At 41.4% G+C, this 21,408-nt stretch overlaps 1 protein-coding gene, 1 long non-coding RNA gene and 1 pseudogene across 2 annotated transcripts; 2 read left to right on the top strand and 1 right to left on the bottom strand.

The window, feature by feature from the left end:
- Positions 1-5,567: 5,567 nt before the first annotated feature.
- Positions 5,568-7,268, top strand: LOC147301728 (E3 ubiquitin-protein ligase TRIM21-like). The gene has a single exon (XM_086282845.1). The coding sequence runs from the start codon at positions 5,568-5,570 to the stop codon at positions 7,266-7,268; it is 1,701 nt and encodes a 566-aa protein (XP_086138971.1).
- Positions 7,269-8,012: 744 nt separating this feature from the next.
- Positions 8,013-13,707, top strand: LOC147301727 (pyrin-like; annotated as a pseudogene).
- Positions 13,708-17,098: 3,391 nt separating this feature from the next.
- On the bottom strand, positions 17,099-21,187 carry LOC147301726 (uncharacterized). Its single transcript, XR_015127231.1, has 2 exons — positions 17,511-21,187; positions 17,099-17,425 (listed from the first exon to the last, which is right to left on the bottom strand). It is a non-coding gene; the product is annotated as an uncharacterized LOC147301726 (long non-coding RNA).
- Between the last annotated feature and the right edge of the window lie 221 nt (positions 21,188-21,408).

Below are 21,408 nucleotides of genomic sequence, written 5' to 3'. Positions count from 1 at the left end.
AACCATTTATCAGTAACAGTTGATCCTGTTTAACCTGCTCATCACTCTACCTTTTACAGCATCCAAATGACTGATGATCACATCCTAACAGTTTTTAAAGTGGACTTATTCTGCTTGTTTCCAGCTACACATTTTTATACTTGGACTGTCCTAGAGTAGCATTGCATGACAATTGTCTTGGACCATACATGCCAACCCTCCCGATTTTTCCGGGAGAATCCAGAATTTCAGGCTACGTTCACATGTACATGGGCATTTTTAAAAACGGAGATTTTCCGTTTTCGTTTTAAAAAAAAAAAAAAAAAAAAATTCTGTCCACACATAAACGCCAAAAACAAAGGAAAACGCTGCTAGAAACATGTCAAAGCAACAGGTGGCAATATATTCCTAACCATGAAGAAATGTTGGCCAATCAGAAGTCTAGAAGCCTTTGTGGACATATATATAAGACTCTTAGATAACTTATGAATGTTATTGTTTGACTTTTTTCAGTATTTTATTTGTTCGTGAGTAAATTGGTTTGGCAGAGATTACTCATTGATCATTGATCAACTGGTCCCTGAACGAAACTGACACCCTAGAGAAGCCTGGGCTCAGGAGAGCCCGATTTTCCTGCAGAGACGTTACGCGATGGTCGGTTGCATCGTGTGCCTGGTGACACTCTCGATGTAGGACATTGAGTGACATCTATCTACCATTAGGAATCCTGATAACAGAATTCTGGCTGATTGGAGCTGGCTCGGACCTGGCTTATTGAAGCAGAGCTGTTTAAAACCCCACAAGGCTGGCCGACATGATTGACGATGGGCAAGCTGTGAGTACTCAGACTGTGTTTTGAATGCAATATGGATAAGATCTTGGAGAAGCTCACGGGAAATTTATAGACATGGCAGGGCTCGCAAAATCGCTAGCCCGACGTCCCGGGGCTAGCGATTTTTCCAGTCGGGCTACCAAAATTTATCTCTGCCCTGCCCATCGGCCTATCATAGGAAGGAAAAATATATGTCAATGCTTTTGCATTCTTTCGGAAATGTAGCTGGGTAATTATGTCATTGGCATCGGTGAGCCGCTGTCAATATGTGGCATATTGAAATCGCGTTTGAATTTGCGCTTGTTTTTTGCTTTCACTTTGCAATTGCGCGAACTGTGTATAGAGAGCGACAGCACTGATTGGTGAGTGACGATAATTTGCGCACCAATTCCTCTGACATCGTCTTATCAGTCGTTAGCTTACTATGCAAACATGACAAGTGAAATCTCCCGCAGCAAGCTTAAACATATGAGAGGTTGATCGGGCAGAGAATCGCTGAGTGTGTGTGTGTGTAAAAGCAGCAGGATATATATTTTAGTTCTGCTGAGCCAGATAAGACAGGTCAGGGTGAAGAAGTGACAGCCAAAGAAAAGCTTACCACAAAACGGAGAAGTTATGACAAATCAGACTATAAGGCAAAAAGAAAGTGCAGCTTTATGGTTTCATGGACAAAAGAATTTGTGGCTGCGATATGACGAGCTAAATAACCGGGGCTGCACATAAGTGGTCCGCAGGTGCGCATTCGCTGTCAAAATAAAAAACGCGCACAAGATAAGAAGTTGCAACGTGTGTTTGTGTACATAAGATTTTCAGGAGGAGGACAGACATTTGTTTAGAACTCTTAAAGATGTCAAAGAAGCTCCTTTAAGCAATTACTTTGGTTTTCCTCCACCTCCAAACAAATGTCAGAAGGAGTCCGAACCACAAAAGAAGCGCGTATTCTCGGAAAAGTGGTTGCAGGAGGTGAGCTGGCTTCAAACAAATGATGAACGCACAGAGATGTGGTGCAGAATGTGCCGTGAAAATCCCACTCTAGCGGACAAAAACAGTGCTTTTTATATGGACGCAAATGCGCGTTGCAACTTCTTATCTGGTGCGTCTGGTGTGTCTTTTATTTTGACAGCGAATGCGCACATGCGGACCACTTATGTGCACCCGTGTAAATAACATAATGTTCTGCCGGGTGTGTTGTTGGTTTTCCCTCGATTTCTGAGTCGACAAGCGCCTTTGTTACTGGGACCAGTCATTTTAAGAAAGGCCTCCATTAGAACCTGTGAGAAATGCAAGAAATGCATTATTGCTCAGTCTGCAATATCTTTTCCAGAACAAACACCAATTGCAAATAACATACTAAAAATAAACCTGAAAAATCTGTTTAGAACAGCGTACTATGTTGCAAAGAGTGAACTACCACTGGCACAATTTAGCAGTCTTTGCAAACTTCAAAAAGCAAATGGCCTAGATCTTGGTTCCACTTGCCTCTTACCCAAGGCTGGACTGGGACAAAAAATCGGCCCGGGCATTTTGACTAGAGACCGGCCCACCAGGATAAAGATTGAAAATGTGACGTCATTCAGGGGTAAAACCGCAAAGGATTCTGGGAACTTGTGGCAAGAGGTACTAGCGCACGCAGGCTTTCAATTGAACTCAGTTACACAGCGATAAAAAGAAACACAAAAAATGGCAAGAAGCTGTTGTATTATTAACTGCAATAGCCGGTGTTGTGCCAAAAAGTGATTGTCTGCCAAAAACTGATTTCCGGTATTTGCCAAAAACTGATTGCTCGTATTTAAACTGGTATAAGTAACTTGTTGGCCTATAATATGTGAAACATATGTCAAATGCATCCCTCATGGATGACACAAAGTCATATTGAGCCACAAACAACATTCGTGTAACAAGGTAGAAGCCGCAATCAGTTTTTGGCAGCGACTTTTATATAACCTTTATTTATGCAGTTAAAAAAAATCTCATTAACATTAAAAATGTCTTTTGTAAGAGTAAGACAGCAGAAATGGCAGCAAATATTACAATAGTTCTGTAAAAATATTGTAAGTGGGGAAAAAGGACCGGATTGGTTATAATGTGAGTACAATAACACAGAGTTATAAAGATACTTGAAAAAACAGATAATCTTTTAATTCTATATATAACCCCTTTGTAAACGCTGTTCACCGAAGTCTATTTACCAACATACGTAAAGATATTACACATAAAAAATACACGGAAACATTGGAAATCACTTTTTGGCAGGCAATCACTTTTTGGCACAACACCGGTCGTATGACAGCCACGGGAAGCCGACGGGTAAAGAGATCGTTTTTTTTTTTTATTGGATTACGTCGTTGAAGAGAAATGTTTTAAGCCATGTTTCCGAAGTAAGAGCCGACGGATGGTCTGGATATACCAAATATAACGTCCCAGAACACTCCAGCTCACAGGTTAGTCTGCTCCAAGCATTCCCACAAAGGTCAGTCTGCTGTTAATGCGTCATTTTCATAACATAATTGGTGATATAGGTTACAAGCACGTCTGGCGCTGAACAGAAATTGTCGCGCTATGCTCCTTTGTTTATTGTGCATAAATAGTGAATTTTCCTGACACAATATTGCGTTTCGCTTCTGTTATTATGGTACATTGACAAAAACATAAACTTTTATTCACAGGATAAAACAGTTGTTTTGTATCACTAATTGTCCAGTGCGATTACAGCATACAATATTATTGTCACTGCTACATTTCTGTAATGCTACCAGAAATTATTTCCACTACTAATTAATTACCATTGAGCTCAAAGGTTATATTAATAAACGGTTAACGAATGTGTATTTATGACAATGATATGTGAGACTGGTAAACTTACCTTTGTTCGTACGATGGTCTTTCGTTCTACACGGTGCATTTCAAGGTCCTGCACCCATCCGTCGGTAAACTGTACCTGGTCTTGTTGCAGTGACCTGAAGTTACTAAACTTCATGAGTGTATGCACTCACTCAAAGAACCGTATAATTATAAATATGAGCGTGGTGAAAGTTGGGCAGCACGCTAACGTCTTTTGTCCACTCTGTGTGCACGTAAGGGTCTGACCCTTTCACTCCTTTGATTTTTTTCCTCGTATCTTTTCTTTGTCTTTTCGTCGCGTCTGTCTTTGTACGGACCGGCATTGTTCTCCTTTTGTTTTGTACATTCCTTTTTTGTGCGGCAAAGAAAAAACAAGAAGGTATTGGAATCGGAGAATGAACGTTTTGCGGTGCTGCAAATGCTTGCATTTGATGCGGTACTTGGATTGTTTTGCCACGAGTTCCCGGCATGCAATGCGCGAAAATCACATGATTGCTAAACAAGGGGGAGGGTGCATCCGGCCTCCTCGGCTGTAATTGGTCCAGCCCAGAGTCGATCATGACCAATTGGCCAATCCAACACCTTTCATTATATATACCCTTCCTAAAAAAAAATTAATTAATTAATTAAAAAAAAAAATCCATCGGCCCATAAAAACAAAAAATCGCCAGCGGCCCACCGGGCAAGTGCCCGGTATGCCCGATGGCCAGTCCAGCTATGCTCTTACCCGTGACTTCAGTGGAAATTTCAAATTCAGGATCTGACACAGACTGATTCATGTTCTACACAGTTTTTACAAGTTCATAGAAATTTCTGTTCAATTAGAACCAAGTATTTGAGTTGATGATTGTAATTTTTATACAATGTTGTAATTTGTGTTTCAACAATTTTTTGATTAATGTTTTGTTTCCGTTACAATATTATACTTTAATGTATAATATTGTAACAGAAACAAAACAGGAAACAAAACATCAATCAAAAAATTGCTCTTTTTTATTCGGGCTACTTAAATTTATTTTGGGCTACCAAAAACTGAAGAGTCTCTGCCCAAAGGGCCACCAGGGATTTTGAAATTTTGCGAGCCCTGCATGGTGATCAGTGATGGACATTATACCAAGTGTAAAAGTGGAGTTGTGACAGTAATGAACATTTTACATGTACTTAATGAAGACAATGTTGGAAAAAGGGCAGGAAATGTTAATAAGGTTGGACTGCTCCCGATATTCACAGATATATGATAACAAACATAGTGAAACTTCATCAAACTTACTCCACAATTCCTCTTTCTCTACTGCCCAACTGGTGAGACATTCCTGATCATGTCTAACACCTCCACAACAGCACTGACATACTCATCCTTCAAGATTATCCATACACTGTTTCTCTTCCTACCTACACTGTGGTAGAACAGCTTTAAGCTACCTCTGATGGTCATAGTTGTGCTTCCTTGCTATGTTTTTTTTTAATGCATACACAACTCATTTACCTATACTCTCTCAATAATATCAGCACTTTACCAGTCATAGCTGCTACATTTAGTCTGTATTCTCATCTCCACATGGATGCCTCTCCTTATCTCTCACTGTGCTTGAACATGCCTTCCCCCTCCCTTCTTCCCCAGGCTTGAGGTCAGCACTAGGAGGGGACTGGATTGTGACCCTCCTAGTGGCTGCATTTGTCCCACGTAGAGAAAGTTATCTGAAACTCAGTTTGTAGAGCAATCTGTAGTCTGAACTTTGAGCTCACAGGGATTACATACACTAACCTTATTATTTAAAAATGAACATTCACAAGGTGAACAATAGGAGATATTTGACAGGAAAGAAGGAAAAGCAGAAAAAGTCCACTTTAAACATAATGAAAAGTGAATTTGAAATAAAATCATTTTCTTTTCTTTCTCACTCAGAGTGCAGACATGTCTGCTGCCAGCTGTCTTCTATCGAAAGATCGGTTTCTGTGCTCCATCTGTCTGGATGTCTTCACTGATCCAGTCTCCACACCATGTGGACACAACTTCTGCAAAAGCTGCATCAGTCAACACTGGGATATCAGTGACAGGTGTCAGTGTCCTTTGTGTAAAAAGGTCTTTCAGACCAGACCTGAGCTGCACATCAACACTTTCATATCTGACATGGTTTCTCAGTTCAGACATGAAGCTCAGCAGAAAGTCAGCAGCAGCAGCTCAGAGCAACAAGCTGCCAAACCAGGAGAAGTTCCCTGTGACATCTGCACTGGAACCAAACTGAAGGCTCTGAAGTCCTGCCTGGTGTGTCTGGCCTCCTACTGTCAGACTCACCTGGAGCCTCATCTGACAATGAAAGGTTTGAAAAGACATCAGCTGATTGATCCTGAGGAGAACCTGGAAAGCAGGATGTGTATGAAGCATGATAAACCTCTGGAGCTGTTCTGTAAGACCGATCAGACATGTGTCTGCATGCTCTGCTGTGTTTTTGACCACAAGACTCATGAGTTTGTTCCTCTGAGAGAAGAATATGAAGTAAAGAAGGCAGAGCTGGTCAAGACTGAAGCTGAAATTCAACAGATGATCATAAAGAGACTACTTAAGATTCGAAAGATCAAAAAGTCAGTGAAGATGAGTAAAGATGCTGCAGACAGAAAGAAAGCAGAAGGTGTTCAGGTCATCACTGCTCTGAAGGAGTCTGTTGACAAACGTATGAATGAGTTCATAAAGGAGATCGAAGACAAACAAGAATCAACAAAGAAACAGGCTGAAGGTTTCATCACAGATCTGGAACAGGAAATTTCTGAGTTGATGAAGAGAAGCTCTGAGGTGGAGCAGCTCTCACGCTCTAAAGATCACCTCCATCTCCTCCAAAGCTTCTCATCCCTGAAAGCTGCTCCAACCACCAAGGACTGGACAGAGGTCAGTATCCATCCACCATCATATGAGGGGACTGTGGTGAGAGCTGGGGTGAGAGCTGTTAGTCAACTGAAGGAGACACTCAATAAAGAAATGAAGAAGTTGTTTGAAGCTGAGTTGAAGAGGGTCCAGCAGTATGCAGTGGATGTGACTCTTGATCCTGATACAGCACATCCTAAACTCATCCTGTCTGATGATGGGAAACAAGTACACTGTGGTGAAGAGGAGAATGATCTTCCAGACAACCCAGAGAGATTTTCTGAATTTCTCATTGTTTTAGGAAAGCAGAGTTTGTCATCAGGCAGATTTTACTTTGAAGTTCAAGTAAAATACAAGACCAAATTGATGTTAGGAGTGGTCACAGAGTCAGTCAACAGGAAGGAAAAATTCACGGTTGAACTGAACCGAACGAAAGGTTACTGGATTGTAGGAGTATATAAAAATAATTATATAGCTCTGGAGGGTCTTCCAGTCTGTCTCTCCCTTCAGTCAGATCCTGAGAAGGTGGGGGTGTTTGTGGATTATGAGGAGGGTCTGGTCTCCTTTCATGATGTAGATGATGCAGCTCTTATCTACTCCTTTACTGGCTGCTCCTTCACCGGGAAACTCTACCCATTCTTCTGTCCCTGGAATGTTGATGATGATGGTAAAAACTCTGCACCTCTGATCATCTGTCCTGTGATGATAGGTGATGGTGATGGTGATGAGGATGATGATGATGACCATGATAATTGATCATCACCTGTTCTGTCAATCAGTCAATCAGATATTGGAGTGCAAAACTAACACCAATGGAAGATGGACAAGGAAAGGTCAAAGCCATGATAATAGACAGTGGGCAGACAGTGTTCAGCACAATATTAATTAGACATTAATTGGAAGAGGTGTATTACTGATTTGTCTCCTTTACGAATTATAATGGCTGTTTGTTAGCCGTTTGCATACTATGCATACTCTCTTTCTGTGTGTGTGTGTTTGTTTATCTGTTTAAATTCAGTATAGTTCCGACAACAGTTATCACAATAAAATATGTTAATGCGCAATCCTTAATATGTTTTATATGTGTGTGTGTGTGTGTGTGTGTGTGTGTGTGTGTGTGTGTGTGTGTGTGTGTGTGAGGGGGAGGTGGGGGACGCACCAGAGGGAGTGTTCACCCAGGGCACCAAACAGGCTAGGACCGTCCCTGTGTGGAAGCATATTAATGTCAAAAGTCACGCCACAAAAACATAATCATGAGCAAATAACTTCATGTCACCACATTTTCAGATTATCTGGCATTTTAGAATAATTGGTGTTGGTCAAACAGATATGCTTTTCAGACAAACCAGGAAACAAACACTGGATATATCTGTGACATTTGTGTGGTTCAAATACAGTCTGTCAGTTTAGGTTATCGAGAATCTTGCTGTCTTCATCATTATTCTTCTAAAATTTTATTACTCTGATCTGATTTCAGCATTGTTGCCTGCGGACTAAAGCATGGACTTTACAGTGTCTGCACTCAAAGTGAGTCCAGTCCACTAGTGCCGCCTGTGGCCATGTGTCATAGCCTACAAGCAGAGTAACTTGTGACACATCTGCACCTGGCTCTGTCAGCACATTGAGTGGAGGCTGAGTGGCTGCACTCACACCTGAAGCATTCAAATCAACCCACAAACATGTTTAAATATTCAATGCCAGTACATTGAATTATCAAGACTAAAATCAGTCATTAAGCATGAATCATTTATTTCTGTTTATTTAAAATGTGTCATAGTTAATCGCCTTCTGCAATCCGGTCTTTAAGTGATGACGTGATGAATCCTGCTTCCGGGCCCAAAGTAGTCTGCATTTAATAAGGCTGTAGTGTTTTTAACATGTTTTAATGCTTTTTATCTAGTTCTATTTAATCTCAACAAGCCCCTAAAAACAGCCAGTGGTCACTCTCAGCTTCTCTCGGTTTTTATTACCGCTAATCACTTTAAAGCTCAGTTTTTAAATCCTTACGATGTAACTACAGCCCAGCCCATGCAGCAGTATATTAATAACTAACCTCATATTGTGGATGGATTATCTCGGTGGTTCTTCTGACTGATGATTGGTCCGTTTACAGCATCCTGCCATGCGATTGCATTTGTCCCTAACCATTGGGAACCCTCACATAAACTTTTATCGAGTGGAAAAAAGTCCTCCGTTTGTTAGCGTTCGTCCTCCAGCTTTACTGTTTATGTTATGCTAACATAGCTTTGTCGCGCTAGCGATCACTTAGCACATAATATACCAGCTAGCCCAACTTCAGTAACCCTACAAACGTCACTGCTGTTTACTTTCCTGTCTTCATTTATGTTGGAAGTGATAGCAGAGCTGTATGTCTTAATTTGTTTCTTAAATCCCTCATTCTGAACATGGTATATTATATTTAGAGGGAAGCAAGCGAGCTAACTCCCTGCTAACTTCTAACTCGGTTAAATGTCATAAATTCTATTTTCATGGATGCCTGGATGTTAAATTTAATTGTTACACCTGGTAGAGCAGCCACAGTGATCATTTTATTACAGATGAAAGAATTTAGACGGTTTTTCAACTCTCAGTAATGCTGAAGTGATCATTTGACTTAGGGACCTGCAGCAGAGTTTGGGCCCAGACATGGCTAATAACATCAGAATTAAAGACCGGATAGAGAAGTCCATGCACACTGTGTGGGTCTTGTGTGGGACTTTCCACAGCAGATGCATTCAATCTGAAGAGAGAAACATTTAATGTTGTCAGTCATTCATTTAAAGTCAGTTTGTTTAATGAACCAACTAAAGATGTGTAAATGTTCAGTTACCTCAGAATTCTGTGCTTCAGTCTTAGGTCTGGATTTCATTATCTTACCCACTCATCAGTTTCTGCACCAGAGCTTCTCTCAACACAGCAGAGCTGGTAAAGATGATCTGAAAATATATGCAACAGTGAGGATATGCATATAAATATTTTAAATTAATATCGAGAGAGCCGTTTCTGAAGCATACCTGAGAGAGCACATGTCCAGTCTTAGCCTGGCAATCCCCTCTTGGTCAACAGGAAACTATTGTTGTATGTGATAGGAGCTGAGCATTTCATGTTAATTAAAGTTTGTGCTTATTCAAGTGCAATACATCATGACCATTATAGCTACCTTGCATACAAAGACACCGCAGGATGTAACATCCTGCTCTTCGAGATGGGCAACAGTTGAGTATTTCAATTTTCCAAGGGTTGGAATTTTCCTCCTAACCAGAGCTCTGTACAGAAACAGATACTACAGTTTTTGAACTTAACTCAATGCAAGAGCCAAGTCACCTTGTACCTTTAATCTTGCCCCTTTTTTTTAAATTTGCAACAGGGCCTTTATCTGTTTTAGATACAAAGTCTTCAAAAAGTGAAAACTATTAAACCCAGGAATTTAATTTACAGGTTTCATGGGTGTGTCCAGATTGCTGTGACGGACTTAGTTGAAAAGCAGGATCAGTCCCAGGAATTATTATGAAAAGAGGGGTTTCCTTTATTTAATCCTAAAAATTACATTCACCAAAATAATAAATGTCAATCTAAAAAAAGAGGTCAAAGAAACCAGACTGAATTCAGGCAAACAAAATGAGGACTCCACATCCCAAATGACTGCCCAAACAAACTAAACTGACCTAACCAGGGAGATAAGGTTATATATAATGGTTGATAGACCACTATGAAATAACAGGGGTAGTTAAACACAACACAATCACAAAACACAAAAAAACAATCCAATCCAGTCCAGTTTTTTAAACAGTAAAAAAGAAAAAAACAAACCTCTAAACTTGAATCAAATGGTGAGTCCCAGATTTAAGCCCTGTGGGAGTATCCCCCCAAGAGGACCCCCTAATGACAGAATACAGTTACTCATATTTTGTATTTTAAATACATAACACCGGTACATGTATTCCATTACTCCCCAACACTGGCTCAGTTCAGACATGAAGCGCAGCAGAAAGTCAGCAGCAGCAGCTCAGAGCAACAAGCTGCCAAACCAGGAGAAGTTCCCTGTGACATCTGCACTGCAACCAAACTGAAGGCCCTGAAGTCCTGCTTGGTGTGTCTTGCCTCCTACTGTCAGACTCACCTGCAGCCTCACCTGGCTGCTTCAAGTCTAAAACAACATCAGCTGATTCTGATCCTGAGGAGAACCTGAAAAACAAGACCGATCAGACATGTGTCTGCATGCTCTGCTTTGTTGTTGACCACAAGACTCATGAGTTTCTTCCTCTGAGAGAAGAATATGAAGGACCGAAGTCAGAACTGGGGAAGACTGAGGCTGAAATTGAACAGATGATCCAGAAGACATGGCTGAAGATTCAGGAGATCAAAGAGTCAGTGAAGATGAGTAAAGATGCTGCAGACAGAGAGAAAGCAGAAGGTGTTCGGGTCTTCACTGCTCTGAAGGAGTCTGTTGCCAGATGCCTGAATGAACTGATAAAGGAGATTGAAGACAAACAGGAAACAACAGACAAACAGGCTGAAGGTTTCATCACAGATCTGGAACAAGAAATCTCTGAGCTGATGAAGAGAAGCTCTGAGGTGGGCCAGCTTTCACGCGCTAAAGATCACCTCCACCTCCTCCAAAGCTTCTCATCCCTGAAAGCTGTTCCAACCACCAAGGACTGGACAGAGGTCAGTATCCATCCACCATTATATGAGGGGACTGTGGTGGGAGCTGTGGATCAGCTGAAAGAGATATTCAGTAAAGACATGAAGAAGCTGTTTGAGGCTGAGCTGAAGAGGGTCCAGCAGTATGCAGTGGATGTGACTCTTGATCCTGATACAGCACATCCTAAACTCATCCTGTCTGATGATGGAAAACAAGTACACTGTGGTGATAAGAAGAAATGTCCAGACAACCCAGAGAGATTTTCTGAAGAGATTGTTGTTTCCGGAAAGCAGAGTTTCTCTTCAGGCAGATTTTACTTTGAAGTTCTGGTTAAAGGGAAGACCGAATGGGCTTTAGGAGTGGTCACAGAGTCAGTCAACAGGAAGAAAAAAATCACACCGAGTCCTGAGAAAGGTTACTGGACTGTAGGAGTATATGAAAACATTTGTGTAGCTTTTGAGGATCCTGAAGTCCGTCTCCCTCTTCAGTCTTATCCTGACAAGGTCGGGGTGTTTGTGGATTATGAGGAGGGTCTGGTCTCCTTTTTTGATGCAGATCATGCAGCTCTTATCTATTCCTTTACTGGCTGCTCCTTCACCGGGAAACTCTACCCATTCTTCTGTCCTGGTGTTAATGATGATGATAACTCTGCACCTCTGATCATCTGTCCTGTCAATCAGTCAGTCCGATCTTTCTCCATGAGGAAATCAGATCAAAATCAGGTTAATCTCATCATTTAAGCCAACATAGAGAAGAAGTCCTAAAAACAGAGCTGCGCAAACTGCACCTGCTGTTGGAGACCAGGTTATATGGTTAGACTTTGCAGAACAAGCTACAGTGGGGCAAAAAAGTATTTAGTCAGCCACCAATTGTGCAAGTTCCCCCACTTAAAATGATGACAGAGGTCAGTAATTTGCACCAGAGGTACACTTCAACTGTGAGAGACAGAATGTGAAAAAAAAATCCATGAATCCACATGGTAGGATTTGTAAAGAATTTATTTGTAAATCAGGGTGGAAAATAAGTATTTGGTCACCTCAAACATGGAAAATCTCTGGCTCTCACAGACCTGTAACGTCTTCTGTAAGAAGCTTTTCTGTCCCCCACTCGTTACCTGTATGAATGGCACCTGTTTGAACTCATCATCTGTATAAAAGACACCTGTCCACAGCCTCAAACAGTCAGACTCCAAACTCCGCCATGGCCAAGACCAAAGAGCTTTTGAAGGACACCAGGAAAAGTATTGTAGACCTGCACCAGACTGGGAAGAGTGAATCTACAATAGGCAAGCAGCTTGGTGTGAAAAAATCAACTGTGGGAGCAATCATCAGAAAATGGAAGACATACAAGACCACTGATAATCTCCCTCGATCTGGGGCTCCACGCAAGATCTCATCCCGTGGGGTCAAAATGATCATGAGAACGGTGAGCAAAGATCCCAGAACCACATGGGGGGACCTGGTGAATGACCTGCAGAGAGCTGGGACCAAAGTAACAAAGGTCACCATCAGTAACACACTACAACGGCAGGGAATCAAATCCCGCAGTGCCAGACGTGTTCCGTTGCTGAAGCCAGTGCATGTCCAGGCCCGTCTGAAGTTTGCCAGAGAGCACATGGATGATACAGCAGAGGATTGGGAGAATGTCATGTGGTCAGATGAAACCAAAGTAGAACTTTTTGGTATAAACTCAACTCGTCGTGTTTGGAGGAAGAAGAATACTGAGTTGCATCCCAAGAACACCATACCTACTGTGAAGCATGGGGGTGGAAACATCATGCTATGGGGCTGTTTTTCTGCCAAGGGGACAGGACGACTGATCCGTGTTAAGGACAGAATGAATGGGGCCATGTATCGTGAGATTTTGAGCCAAAACCTCCTTCCATCAGTGAGAACTTTGAAGATGAAACGAGGCTGGGTCTTCCAACATGACAATGATCCAAAACACACCGCCCAGGCAACAAAGGCGTGGCTCCGTAAGAAGCATTTGAAAGTCCTGGAGTGGCCTAGCCAGTCTCCAGACCTCAACCCCATAGAAAATCTGTGGCGGGAGTTGAAAGTCTGTGTTGCTCGGCGACAGCCCCAAAACATCACTGCTCTCGAGAAGATCTGCATGGAGGAATGGGCCAAAATACCAGCTACTGTGTGTGCAAACCTGGTAAAGACCTATAGTAAACGTTTGACCTCTGTTATTGCCAACAAAGGTTATGTTACAAAGTATTGAGTTGTATTTTTGTTATTGACCAAATACTTATTTTCCACCCTGATTTACGAATAAATTCTTTACAAATCCTACCATGTGGATTCATGGATTTTTTTTTCACATTCTGTCTCTCACAGTTGAAGTGTACCTCTGGTGCAAATTACTGACCTCTGTCATCATTTTAGGTGGGGGAACTTGCACAATCAGTGGCTGACTAAATACTTTTTTGCCCCACTGTAATAACCTGACCTGTATTTCATTTTTTTGTTAAACTGCTTATACTGTTTACCCAAAAAGTCCAATCTGTCTTTCTCTCAAACTCTCCTTTTCTCTTCTTTCAGTGTTTAAAGACAAATATCCTGATTGTTAATTTTTGCTTCAATCACCTGCACTACTTAGAAACGTGCACACATAAATTTAAAAGAATGTTAGATGGCCAGTTGCAGACACGATAACTGGCACCTGATATCAGTCATGACCACTTTTTAGCAATTCCTGCAATACAAGCAGCTTCTCTCCACCAGTTTTAACCAGTCAAATAGATGCACGCTCTCATATAAAACTCTGTGAAGTGCTAAGAAATGTTACTCTCTTTTGGGAAGTTGGCCGCAGCTGATTGCTCACAGAGTGTAGCTTCCTGAACATTGGGGGGTCCATGTACATGTTCATATCTGATCACCCAACTTTTTATGTGACATTTATATGAACAAGATTGCTTTTTATGCAGCACTGTTTAGGCTAAAATCAAGGTTGATGTTTGAATTGTTGTAGTGACATGAAATAATTTCCCTTGAAGTCAAAGTAACCAAAAGGGGGCTGGTGACACAGGACACCTATTAAAGGCTTGCTGTTGCCAGCCTGTGGAGCAGGAGCAGCCTCCTCAAGGCCAGAACCGACTGATGGGTCGGCCAAGCTGATGGGTGTTTCTCAGCCTGTGGCACAGCAACATCAAGGCTCACTGACTGGTGGCAGCGGACCCACTGTTGCGTCCCTGCTGGGAGCCCCCCACAAACCACTTAAAGAAAATCAGATTCAGAAGCCCTTCCACTTTGTGTGACTGTAGCCATCTGGCCACTGCATCACTCAACCACCTGGCGCATGTAATGTGGTTATCCTCCAACCCCATCCAACCCCCTGGAAGCGTCAGCATTAGTCCTTGAGCACAAGGTCCGGGTGGTCCATTATTGCCTGGTTGACATCCTCAAGATGGGCCATCACCACTTTGGGCAGATTGAGGTCGGTTGCCTAGGCTAGCCCCAACAGCAGAAGCATCCATCCGGTGAAGCATCATCACCACTGTAGCTGAGTGAAGCAGCTTATCTGGTGCTCAGCCTGGTCCCATAGCCAGTTGAACTGATCTTGATGCACCACCCCCAGCTCCCGGAGCATGGCGGCTAGCTCCACCAGCATCGTCCAGTACTCCTACTGGCTGCACTGGTCATGGATCTGTCATCCTACAACTCAGTTTTAGGCACCATTGTGACACAAAGTCCCCGACACATACACATTGTTACAGGGCTCATGACATTTATTTACAGCATTCTCTTGTTCAGGTTGCTTTGTGCAGCTTTCTAGCTGACTTATTTCTGGCACAGCCCTCCCTTCGGTCCCAGCTGGCTACTGAACTAGCAAGTACAAGACGAACCAAACAGCCCTGGTTGCTCTGCCAGCCTCCTGGCACTGCGCTGAGTCCACTGCACCATCAGTCTGTCCACACTCCCACCACAAAGCTGATAGAACTATGAAAATGCTTGAAAATTGTCTCACTGATGCTCAGCAGAGAAAGCTGCATGGCGTGGCATTCTGTAATTCATCCAATTTTCAATAAAATTGATCACTATTCCTTTTAGAGTGAAAATGTTTGGAAAGATTCTGATATATCGAGATCTCAATGAGCAGTCTGAATCACGACATAAAAATACTGTCGTTTTAAACTGTAATGAACATGTAATGGCAGCACACTAAGATGTGTAAAAACTAAGATATACTGTTCATCCGGTTCATCTCAGGTTGTCCTTCATCTGTTTTGTGACATGACTGATCTTTAAATAAGACTTTCTACTATTTCAAGGAAGATAAATAAAGGCGTGTCTTTTACTTTGGGCTCCTGGTTTCAGCTTTTTAAAAATCTTGGTTGTGGCTCAGGTGAACATTTCCAGATTGAACTTGTTGACTGGCTGTTTGTAGCCTGTGAGCTAAAAAAGATTTGACACTTCAACCTAAAACTGTTTCCTGTCATCTGCAGACTGAGGGATCTTACAGGGATGGTGATGCTGTTTTCAAGAGATATGATTTTTCAATAGGCACTGGTTTCTGGTCCGGAGGAGTTTAATGTTCTGACACATTGAAGGATCTGTCAGGTCACAAATTTTGAAGCCAATACGATAACCTTATCCCACCAACGCTGTGGAGGTCAAGCTTCCTCCAGACTCATAATGATTCTCTGGAAAAGAGTAGAATTCTTAGAACAGAGTTTATTAAACATTGTCATATGAACAGCAGAACAGTACATTTAAAAGCAGAAATAACACATAAAAAGCAAGCAAACGAAAAGTGAAGCAACTCTGGGGTGCAGAGCCTTAAAACACAAAAAGAAAACACACACAAAAGACAGACAGGAAAGAAGCAGCAGAGAAAAGCTACTCAATGCATATCAGACTCATGTTATATAGGGATAGTGATTCCCCCCTCCCATCATTGGGTACCCTTTCATACTTTGTTTTTCTTTTCATCTTCCACTTATGATATAAACAACCCTACACCATAACTTCTTGCAAACCAGCATTTCAGCCATCATTGCATTGGGTTCTTTTGTCAGTTTTATGGCCAAAGTGAGTCTAAAAGTCTGCAGAAAGGCTGTTAATCAGTAAATCCATTCAACAATTTTGTTGGGTGCGCATGCCAGACATAAAGTGCTACCCATGCTGAGTAAGGGTTTACTTCTTCGCCTTCTGGTGTTTGAGACGAGAACCAGAGTCCCAGGTGCATGCCCTGCAAAGGCCAAGTTATTTACTTATAGAGATATTGAAAGGGCTGTACTTCTGCTTTACAGTCATTTAAAGAGTTGCCTGCTTTGGCTTTACAGTCATTCACAGAGCTGTATGCTTTTGTCTTGCACCCGTTTAAGGGGCCATACGCTTTTATCTTACAGCCCCAGAAAGGGCCACAGTCATTTGCTTTACAGCCTTTACAGGGTCCTATGTGCATACTTTAGCAGTGTCAAGCTGAATTAACCTTTTGTTGGACCAGTAACAGTTGGCCATAACACTATCAAAGGTTTCTTACTGATCCTCATTGTTACAATTTTAAACAGTATTAATCTGCATGTGTTCAGAGAACAAATAGCAAAAAATTTTCTTAATATAATGGTAGATATATTTAACCTAAATAAATGGGCCATGTGATGTGAGCATGCAAGTTAAATGCTTAACCCTTGTGTGGTGTTCGTATTTTTGTTACTCAGCCAGTGTTCATGGGTCTGGTGGACCCGCTAGAGTTTTGGCTTTCCAAATTAACACTATCAAACAATTTTATGTTAAATTACTCAACAGATGTTTACTTCATCCCAATTACAAGACATATGAACAGCAAACATGGTTAATTTTTTCCCTTTACCTTTGTTAGATCACATTTATGAATTAATGTGCTTCTCGTTTTTCTTTTATATAAAATGTTATAAATAAATCAGTTATAATCAAGTGGAGTGAGTGGAAAGACACAACACATTTACACGTGAAAAAATAATTAATTGTTTAATTTTTCTTTTGAAAAAAACTGAACACGGGTCTCACAGACCCGAACACCATACAAGGGTTAACACAGTGACTCCACTATAAACACTTTATTGTGAGTATGCACAGTGTCATGAACCAAAGTTCCGTGCGCAAGCTGGACCCAGAAGCAGAACTCACACACCAGGGTAGGAGAGAATAAAGAAACCAAATTTTATTATAACTAAAGGTGTCCCGTGAGGGTAGCCGGAAAAAACAACGTGTGGAACAAGAAAACACCGAAGGACCGGGGAGGTGAGTCGCGCAGGGAACGCCGAGAGCAGGGCTGTGGGAGGCTGCAAAAAAAAAAAAAGGAGAAACAAGATTACTGGGGTGCGGAAAAATGGCAGCATACAAGGGAAGGGGGAGTATGCATCTTACGGTGATAGCTGGGCAGAGTGAACCAGAGGGGGGGCTCCAAAAGGGGTCGAGGCGGCGGGGCTGATCGTGATCCAAATCTCAGGCGGGCAGGTGGACAGGCAGGTGGCTCACAAAAAACGCCGAGTTGTGATCGCTGAGAGACGACTACGGACTGGCGTGGAGCAGCAGGTAGGGCAGGATTAAATAGTCCACCTGGTGATCGCCTGGGATGGGATGCAGGTGTGGGGTTAGCAGCCACGCCCGTGGGCGTGGGCATCCCATCAGCACCCCGGACGCCGGGCCGCGGACCATGACACACAGTATACATGAGTATATATGATTACACACATTTTATGAGAGTAACTATGATTACATGTCTAGTGATATATATGTCATAATAGAATCCACAACAGACCAGAGCTAAATAATAAGCCTGTTCATCTGTTATTCTGTAAAACTTTAATAATACAATATTTCCACATGATCTGATTCTTTTTCTGCTGTTCAGGTTTCGTTCCTGCTGTTCGAACATCTTTTTAAAAACTACTACTAATAATTTCTGACAGTGTAACCCAGTGTTAGTCATCTGATATGTGATGTATACTATGCAGTTCCATTCAGTTCTATGCAATACTAAAGTATTATGATATCACTGATTTATGACTGTCACCACAACATATGAGCTCACATTTAGCTTTGAGAGAGCAGACTTGTGTGAGTCTACTGCAGGAAATATGACTAACGCTGCTGAAACCAGTGTGTTTTCACATTTTTTAAAGGGATGAAATGAGAGTTGATTTAATAGCGGCACTGATCAGACTACATTTATTTGCTGCTCCCCCTAAAATATTAATAACAATCCATGAAGCAGTCAGGTAATAGATCCTGGATCATTAATTCAAACCAAACATATGATGTAAGTGATGTTCTTGTAAGTGACGGATATACCAGGGATGTTGAAGTGAGACAACATACATAATTCTTATATTAAGTTCAGTTCAGTTTTATTTATACAGGCGCCAAATCACAACAACAGTCGCCTTAAGGCGCTTTAAACTATAAGGCAGACCCTACAATAATACATAGAGAGAAAAAACCCAACAATCATATGACCCCTTATGAGCATGACTCATAAGGGGTCAGTGGGAAGGAAAAACTCCCTTTTAACGGGAAAAAATCTCCAGCAGAACCAGGCTCAGAGAGGGGCGGCCATCTGCTGTGACTGGTTGGGTGAGAGAAGGAAGACAGGATAAAAGACATGCCGTGGAAGAGAGCCAGAAATTAATAACATATGATTAAATGCAGAGGTTTATTAGCACATAGTGAGTAAGAAAGGTGACTGAAGAAGAAATGCTCAATGCATCATGGGAATCCCCAGCAGCCTACACCTGTTGCAGCATTACTAAGGGAGGATTCAGGGTCACCTGATCCAGCCCTAACTATATGATTGAGCAAAAAGGAAAGTTTTAAGCCTAATCTTAAAAGTAAAGATAGTGTCTGTCTCCCAAATCCAAACTAGAAGCTGGTTCCATAGAAGCTGGCCTGAAAACTGAAGGACCTGCATCCCATTCTACTTTTAAATACTCTAGGAACAGCAAGTATGTCTGATGTGCGAGAACAAAGTGCTAGAGTTGTACTATAGGTGTTAAGAGATTTTCTACATTATACAGTATAACCAAATCTCTATAATACAATATAATCAAGTAAGCCTTATATTCTAACCAAGTATGCCTTATATTTTGTGTGTTCATATATTTTCACATAACCAAGCCTATTGTTGAAGAATTACCTAATCAAGTTTATTGTTAAAGAGAACATAATACATTCCTTACTTAAGTGTCTGAAATGTTTGACAGATGTTTGACAGCATGATATAATGATGCATTCTTTCCTATAATGTCTGTGATGTCAGATAAAGCATGATATACTTCTGTATTTTTAATCCCAGTGTGTGAAAGATCAGATAAGCTGATTTAATGTTTAACCTCTTCCCTGACTGTTAAAAAGAGGAAGTACTATGTAACCCATTTTTGCCTTATAAATAAAGCAAGTGAGCCTGTGCTCGGTGTGTGTGTCTTCTCAGAGAGACATTCACCCGTGCGCACGTTTTCTAATTACACTCTGAGTCGGTCTGCAGTTGTCTCATTTCTCTTACTTGTGTCTTGAACAAATGTCTACCCCTGACATTTAATTGGTCCTTCGTAGATAAGATGGGGCCTGATTATTTAAGACCTTGTATGTGAGGTGCAGGCTTTTGAATTAATTTTTGGATTTAACAGGGAGCCAATGAAGGGAAGCCAATACAGGAGAAATATGCTCTCTTTCTAGTCCCTGTCAGTACTCTTGCTGCAGCATCTTGGATGACTTAGAGAGATAGGTTGATCATATGCATATGTAATGTAAGGTGTTATGATGACATCAAAGGAAGCTTCAACTAAACCAGATTTACGGTGCTGTGCAAAAGTTTTAGCCAAGTGTCGAAAAAATGCTGTAAACAAAGAATGCTTTCAAAAATTGAAGTGTTAATCATTTATTTTTATCAATCAACAAAATGCATTGCATGTGTTACGGGTCCCAGATGTGAAGACCACAATAACAAAAAGAATACAAATCTGTAAAAATAAAGGTAGAGTCTCAGAGAAAGAATCACAGGAGCACTCGTGTCTTTTCCCGAATTGCATCTCTTATTTCAGATCAACAAATATAATTTACATCCAGTGCTTTCACTTGTCAGATATGCTCAATAACTGTAAAAGGTAAATAAAAGGCATTTGGCAAATATATGCATCTATGGTCATTACATTTCTCCAGTTTACACTGTTAACCTCACTATTCCTTCACTCATTTACATCAGCAGTGCAGATAGCATATAATGCCTTAAACGTCTTATTGCTCTTTCTCACATATAGGGCAAACTCAAAATAGCTTATCCACAAATCTGATATAAGTGCATAAATCTTACTAGATTAGACAAAACACACCTGGATGTATTACTTTGCAATGTAACAACATAAATGTACATTCATTCTTAGCTTATTCTTAACATTTCCACATCACTTGAACCATAAAGTATATATAAGATATTTTAATCTCGAATAATCTGATGTCAGGGCCTTTACAGTTAAATTGGAGCACCACACACACATATTTGCTTGTTAAATGGAGTTTACCAAGTTTAAATACATCCCGCGGGCTGGCGAACTCTCGCGGTAACTCTCGCGGTAACTCTCGCGATAACTCGCGGTAACTCTCGCGAGACTTGGGGCTGCGCGGCTCGGCTTTACCACCGCTGCGGTGCCGCGCTTCAGTAATTTTCAACTAAACCCCACTTAAGGTTACATCGGCGGTGTCAACATAACTCTCAGTAAACACCGAAGTAGAACAAGGCACAAAACCCTCATACACTGTATTTTTAAGACGATACTGACCTGTAAAAATAAAGGTAGAGTCTCAGAGAAAGAATCACAGGAGCACTCGTGTCTTTTCCCGAATTGCATCTGAGAGGACAGGAAGTTGGTCCGCTCTAGGCAACCGCGGGCGAACGACTACAGTGTCAACAGTTCCGCTTATTATTTCTCACTTTTACTCTCCTCAATTGTTATGGACTACACGTAATGAATGTAAAATAATAATTGTCTTAATTGCTGACATATGTTTTTCTTAAAAATAATAAAATTTCCCAAAATGTGGTAGCACATTTGTGTTCACCACACATGAACACAAGAGAAATCTAAATCAAATCAATATTTGGTGTGACCACCCTTTGCCTTCAGCACAGCATCAGCTCTTCTAGGTACACTTGCACACATATTTTAAGGAACTCAGCTGGAGAACTAATCCTTCTGTCTCTTCATGTAATCCCAAACACACTAGATGATGTTGAGATCAGGGCTCTGTGGGGGCCATACCATCACTTCCA

The sequence above is a fragment of the Aulonocara sp. 'chitande type north' Nkhata Bay genome, linkage group LG23 (genome assembly GCF_057382095.1).
Source record: "Aulonocara sp. 'chitande type north' Nkhata Bay isolate Kocher_YH1m ecotype deep benthic linkage group LG23, A_spYH_male_GT1.1, whole genome shotgun sequence".
In the NCBI taxonomy this organism is placed as follows: domain Eukaryota; kingdom Metazoa; phylum Chordata; class Actinopteri; order Cichliformes; family Cichlidae; genus Aulonocara; species Aulonocara sp. 'chitande type north' Nkhata Bay.
This window is presented reverse-complemented; position numbering and strand designations above follow the sequence as displayed.

Bases quoted from the DNA above. Each gene is read 5' to 3' on its own strand.
- LOC147301728 (XM_086282845.1), top strand. From the start codon at position 5,568: ATGTCTGCTGCCAGCTGTCTTCTATCGAAAGATCGGTTTCTGTGCTCC.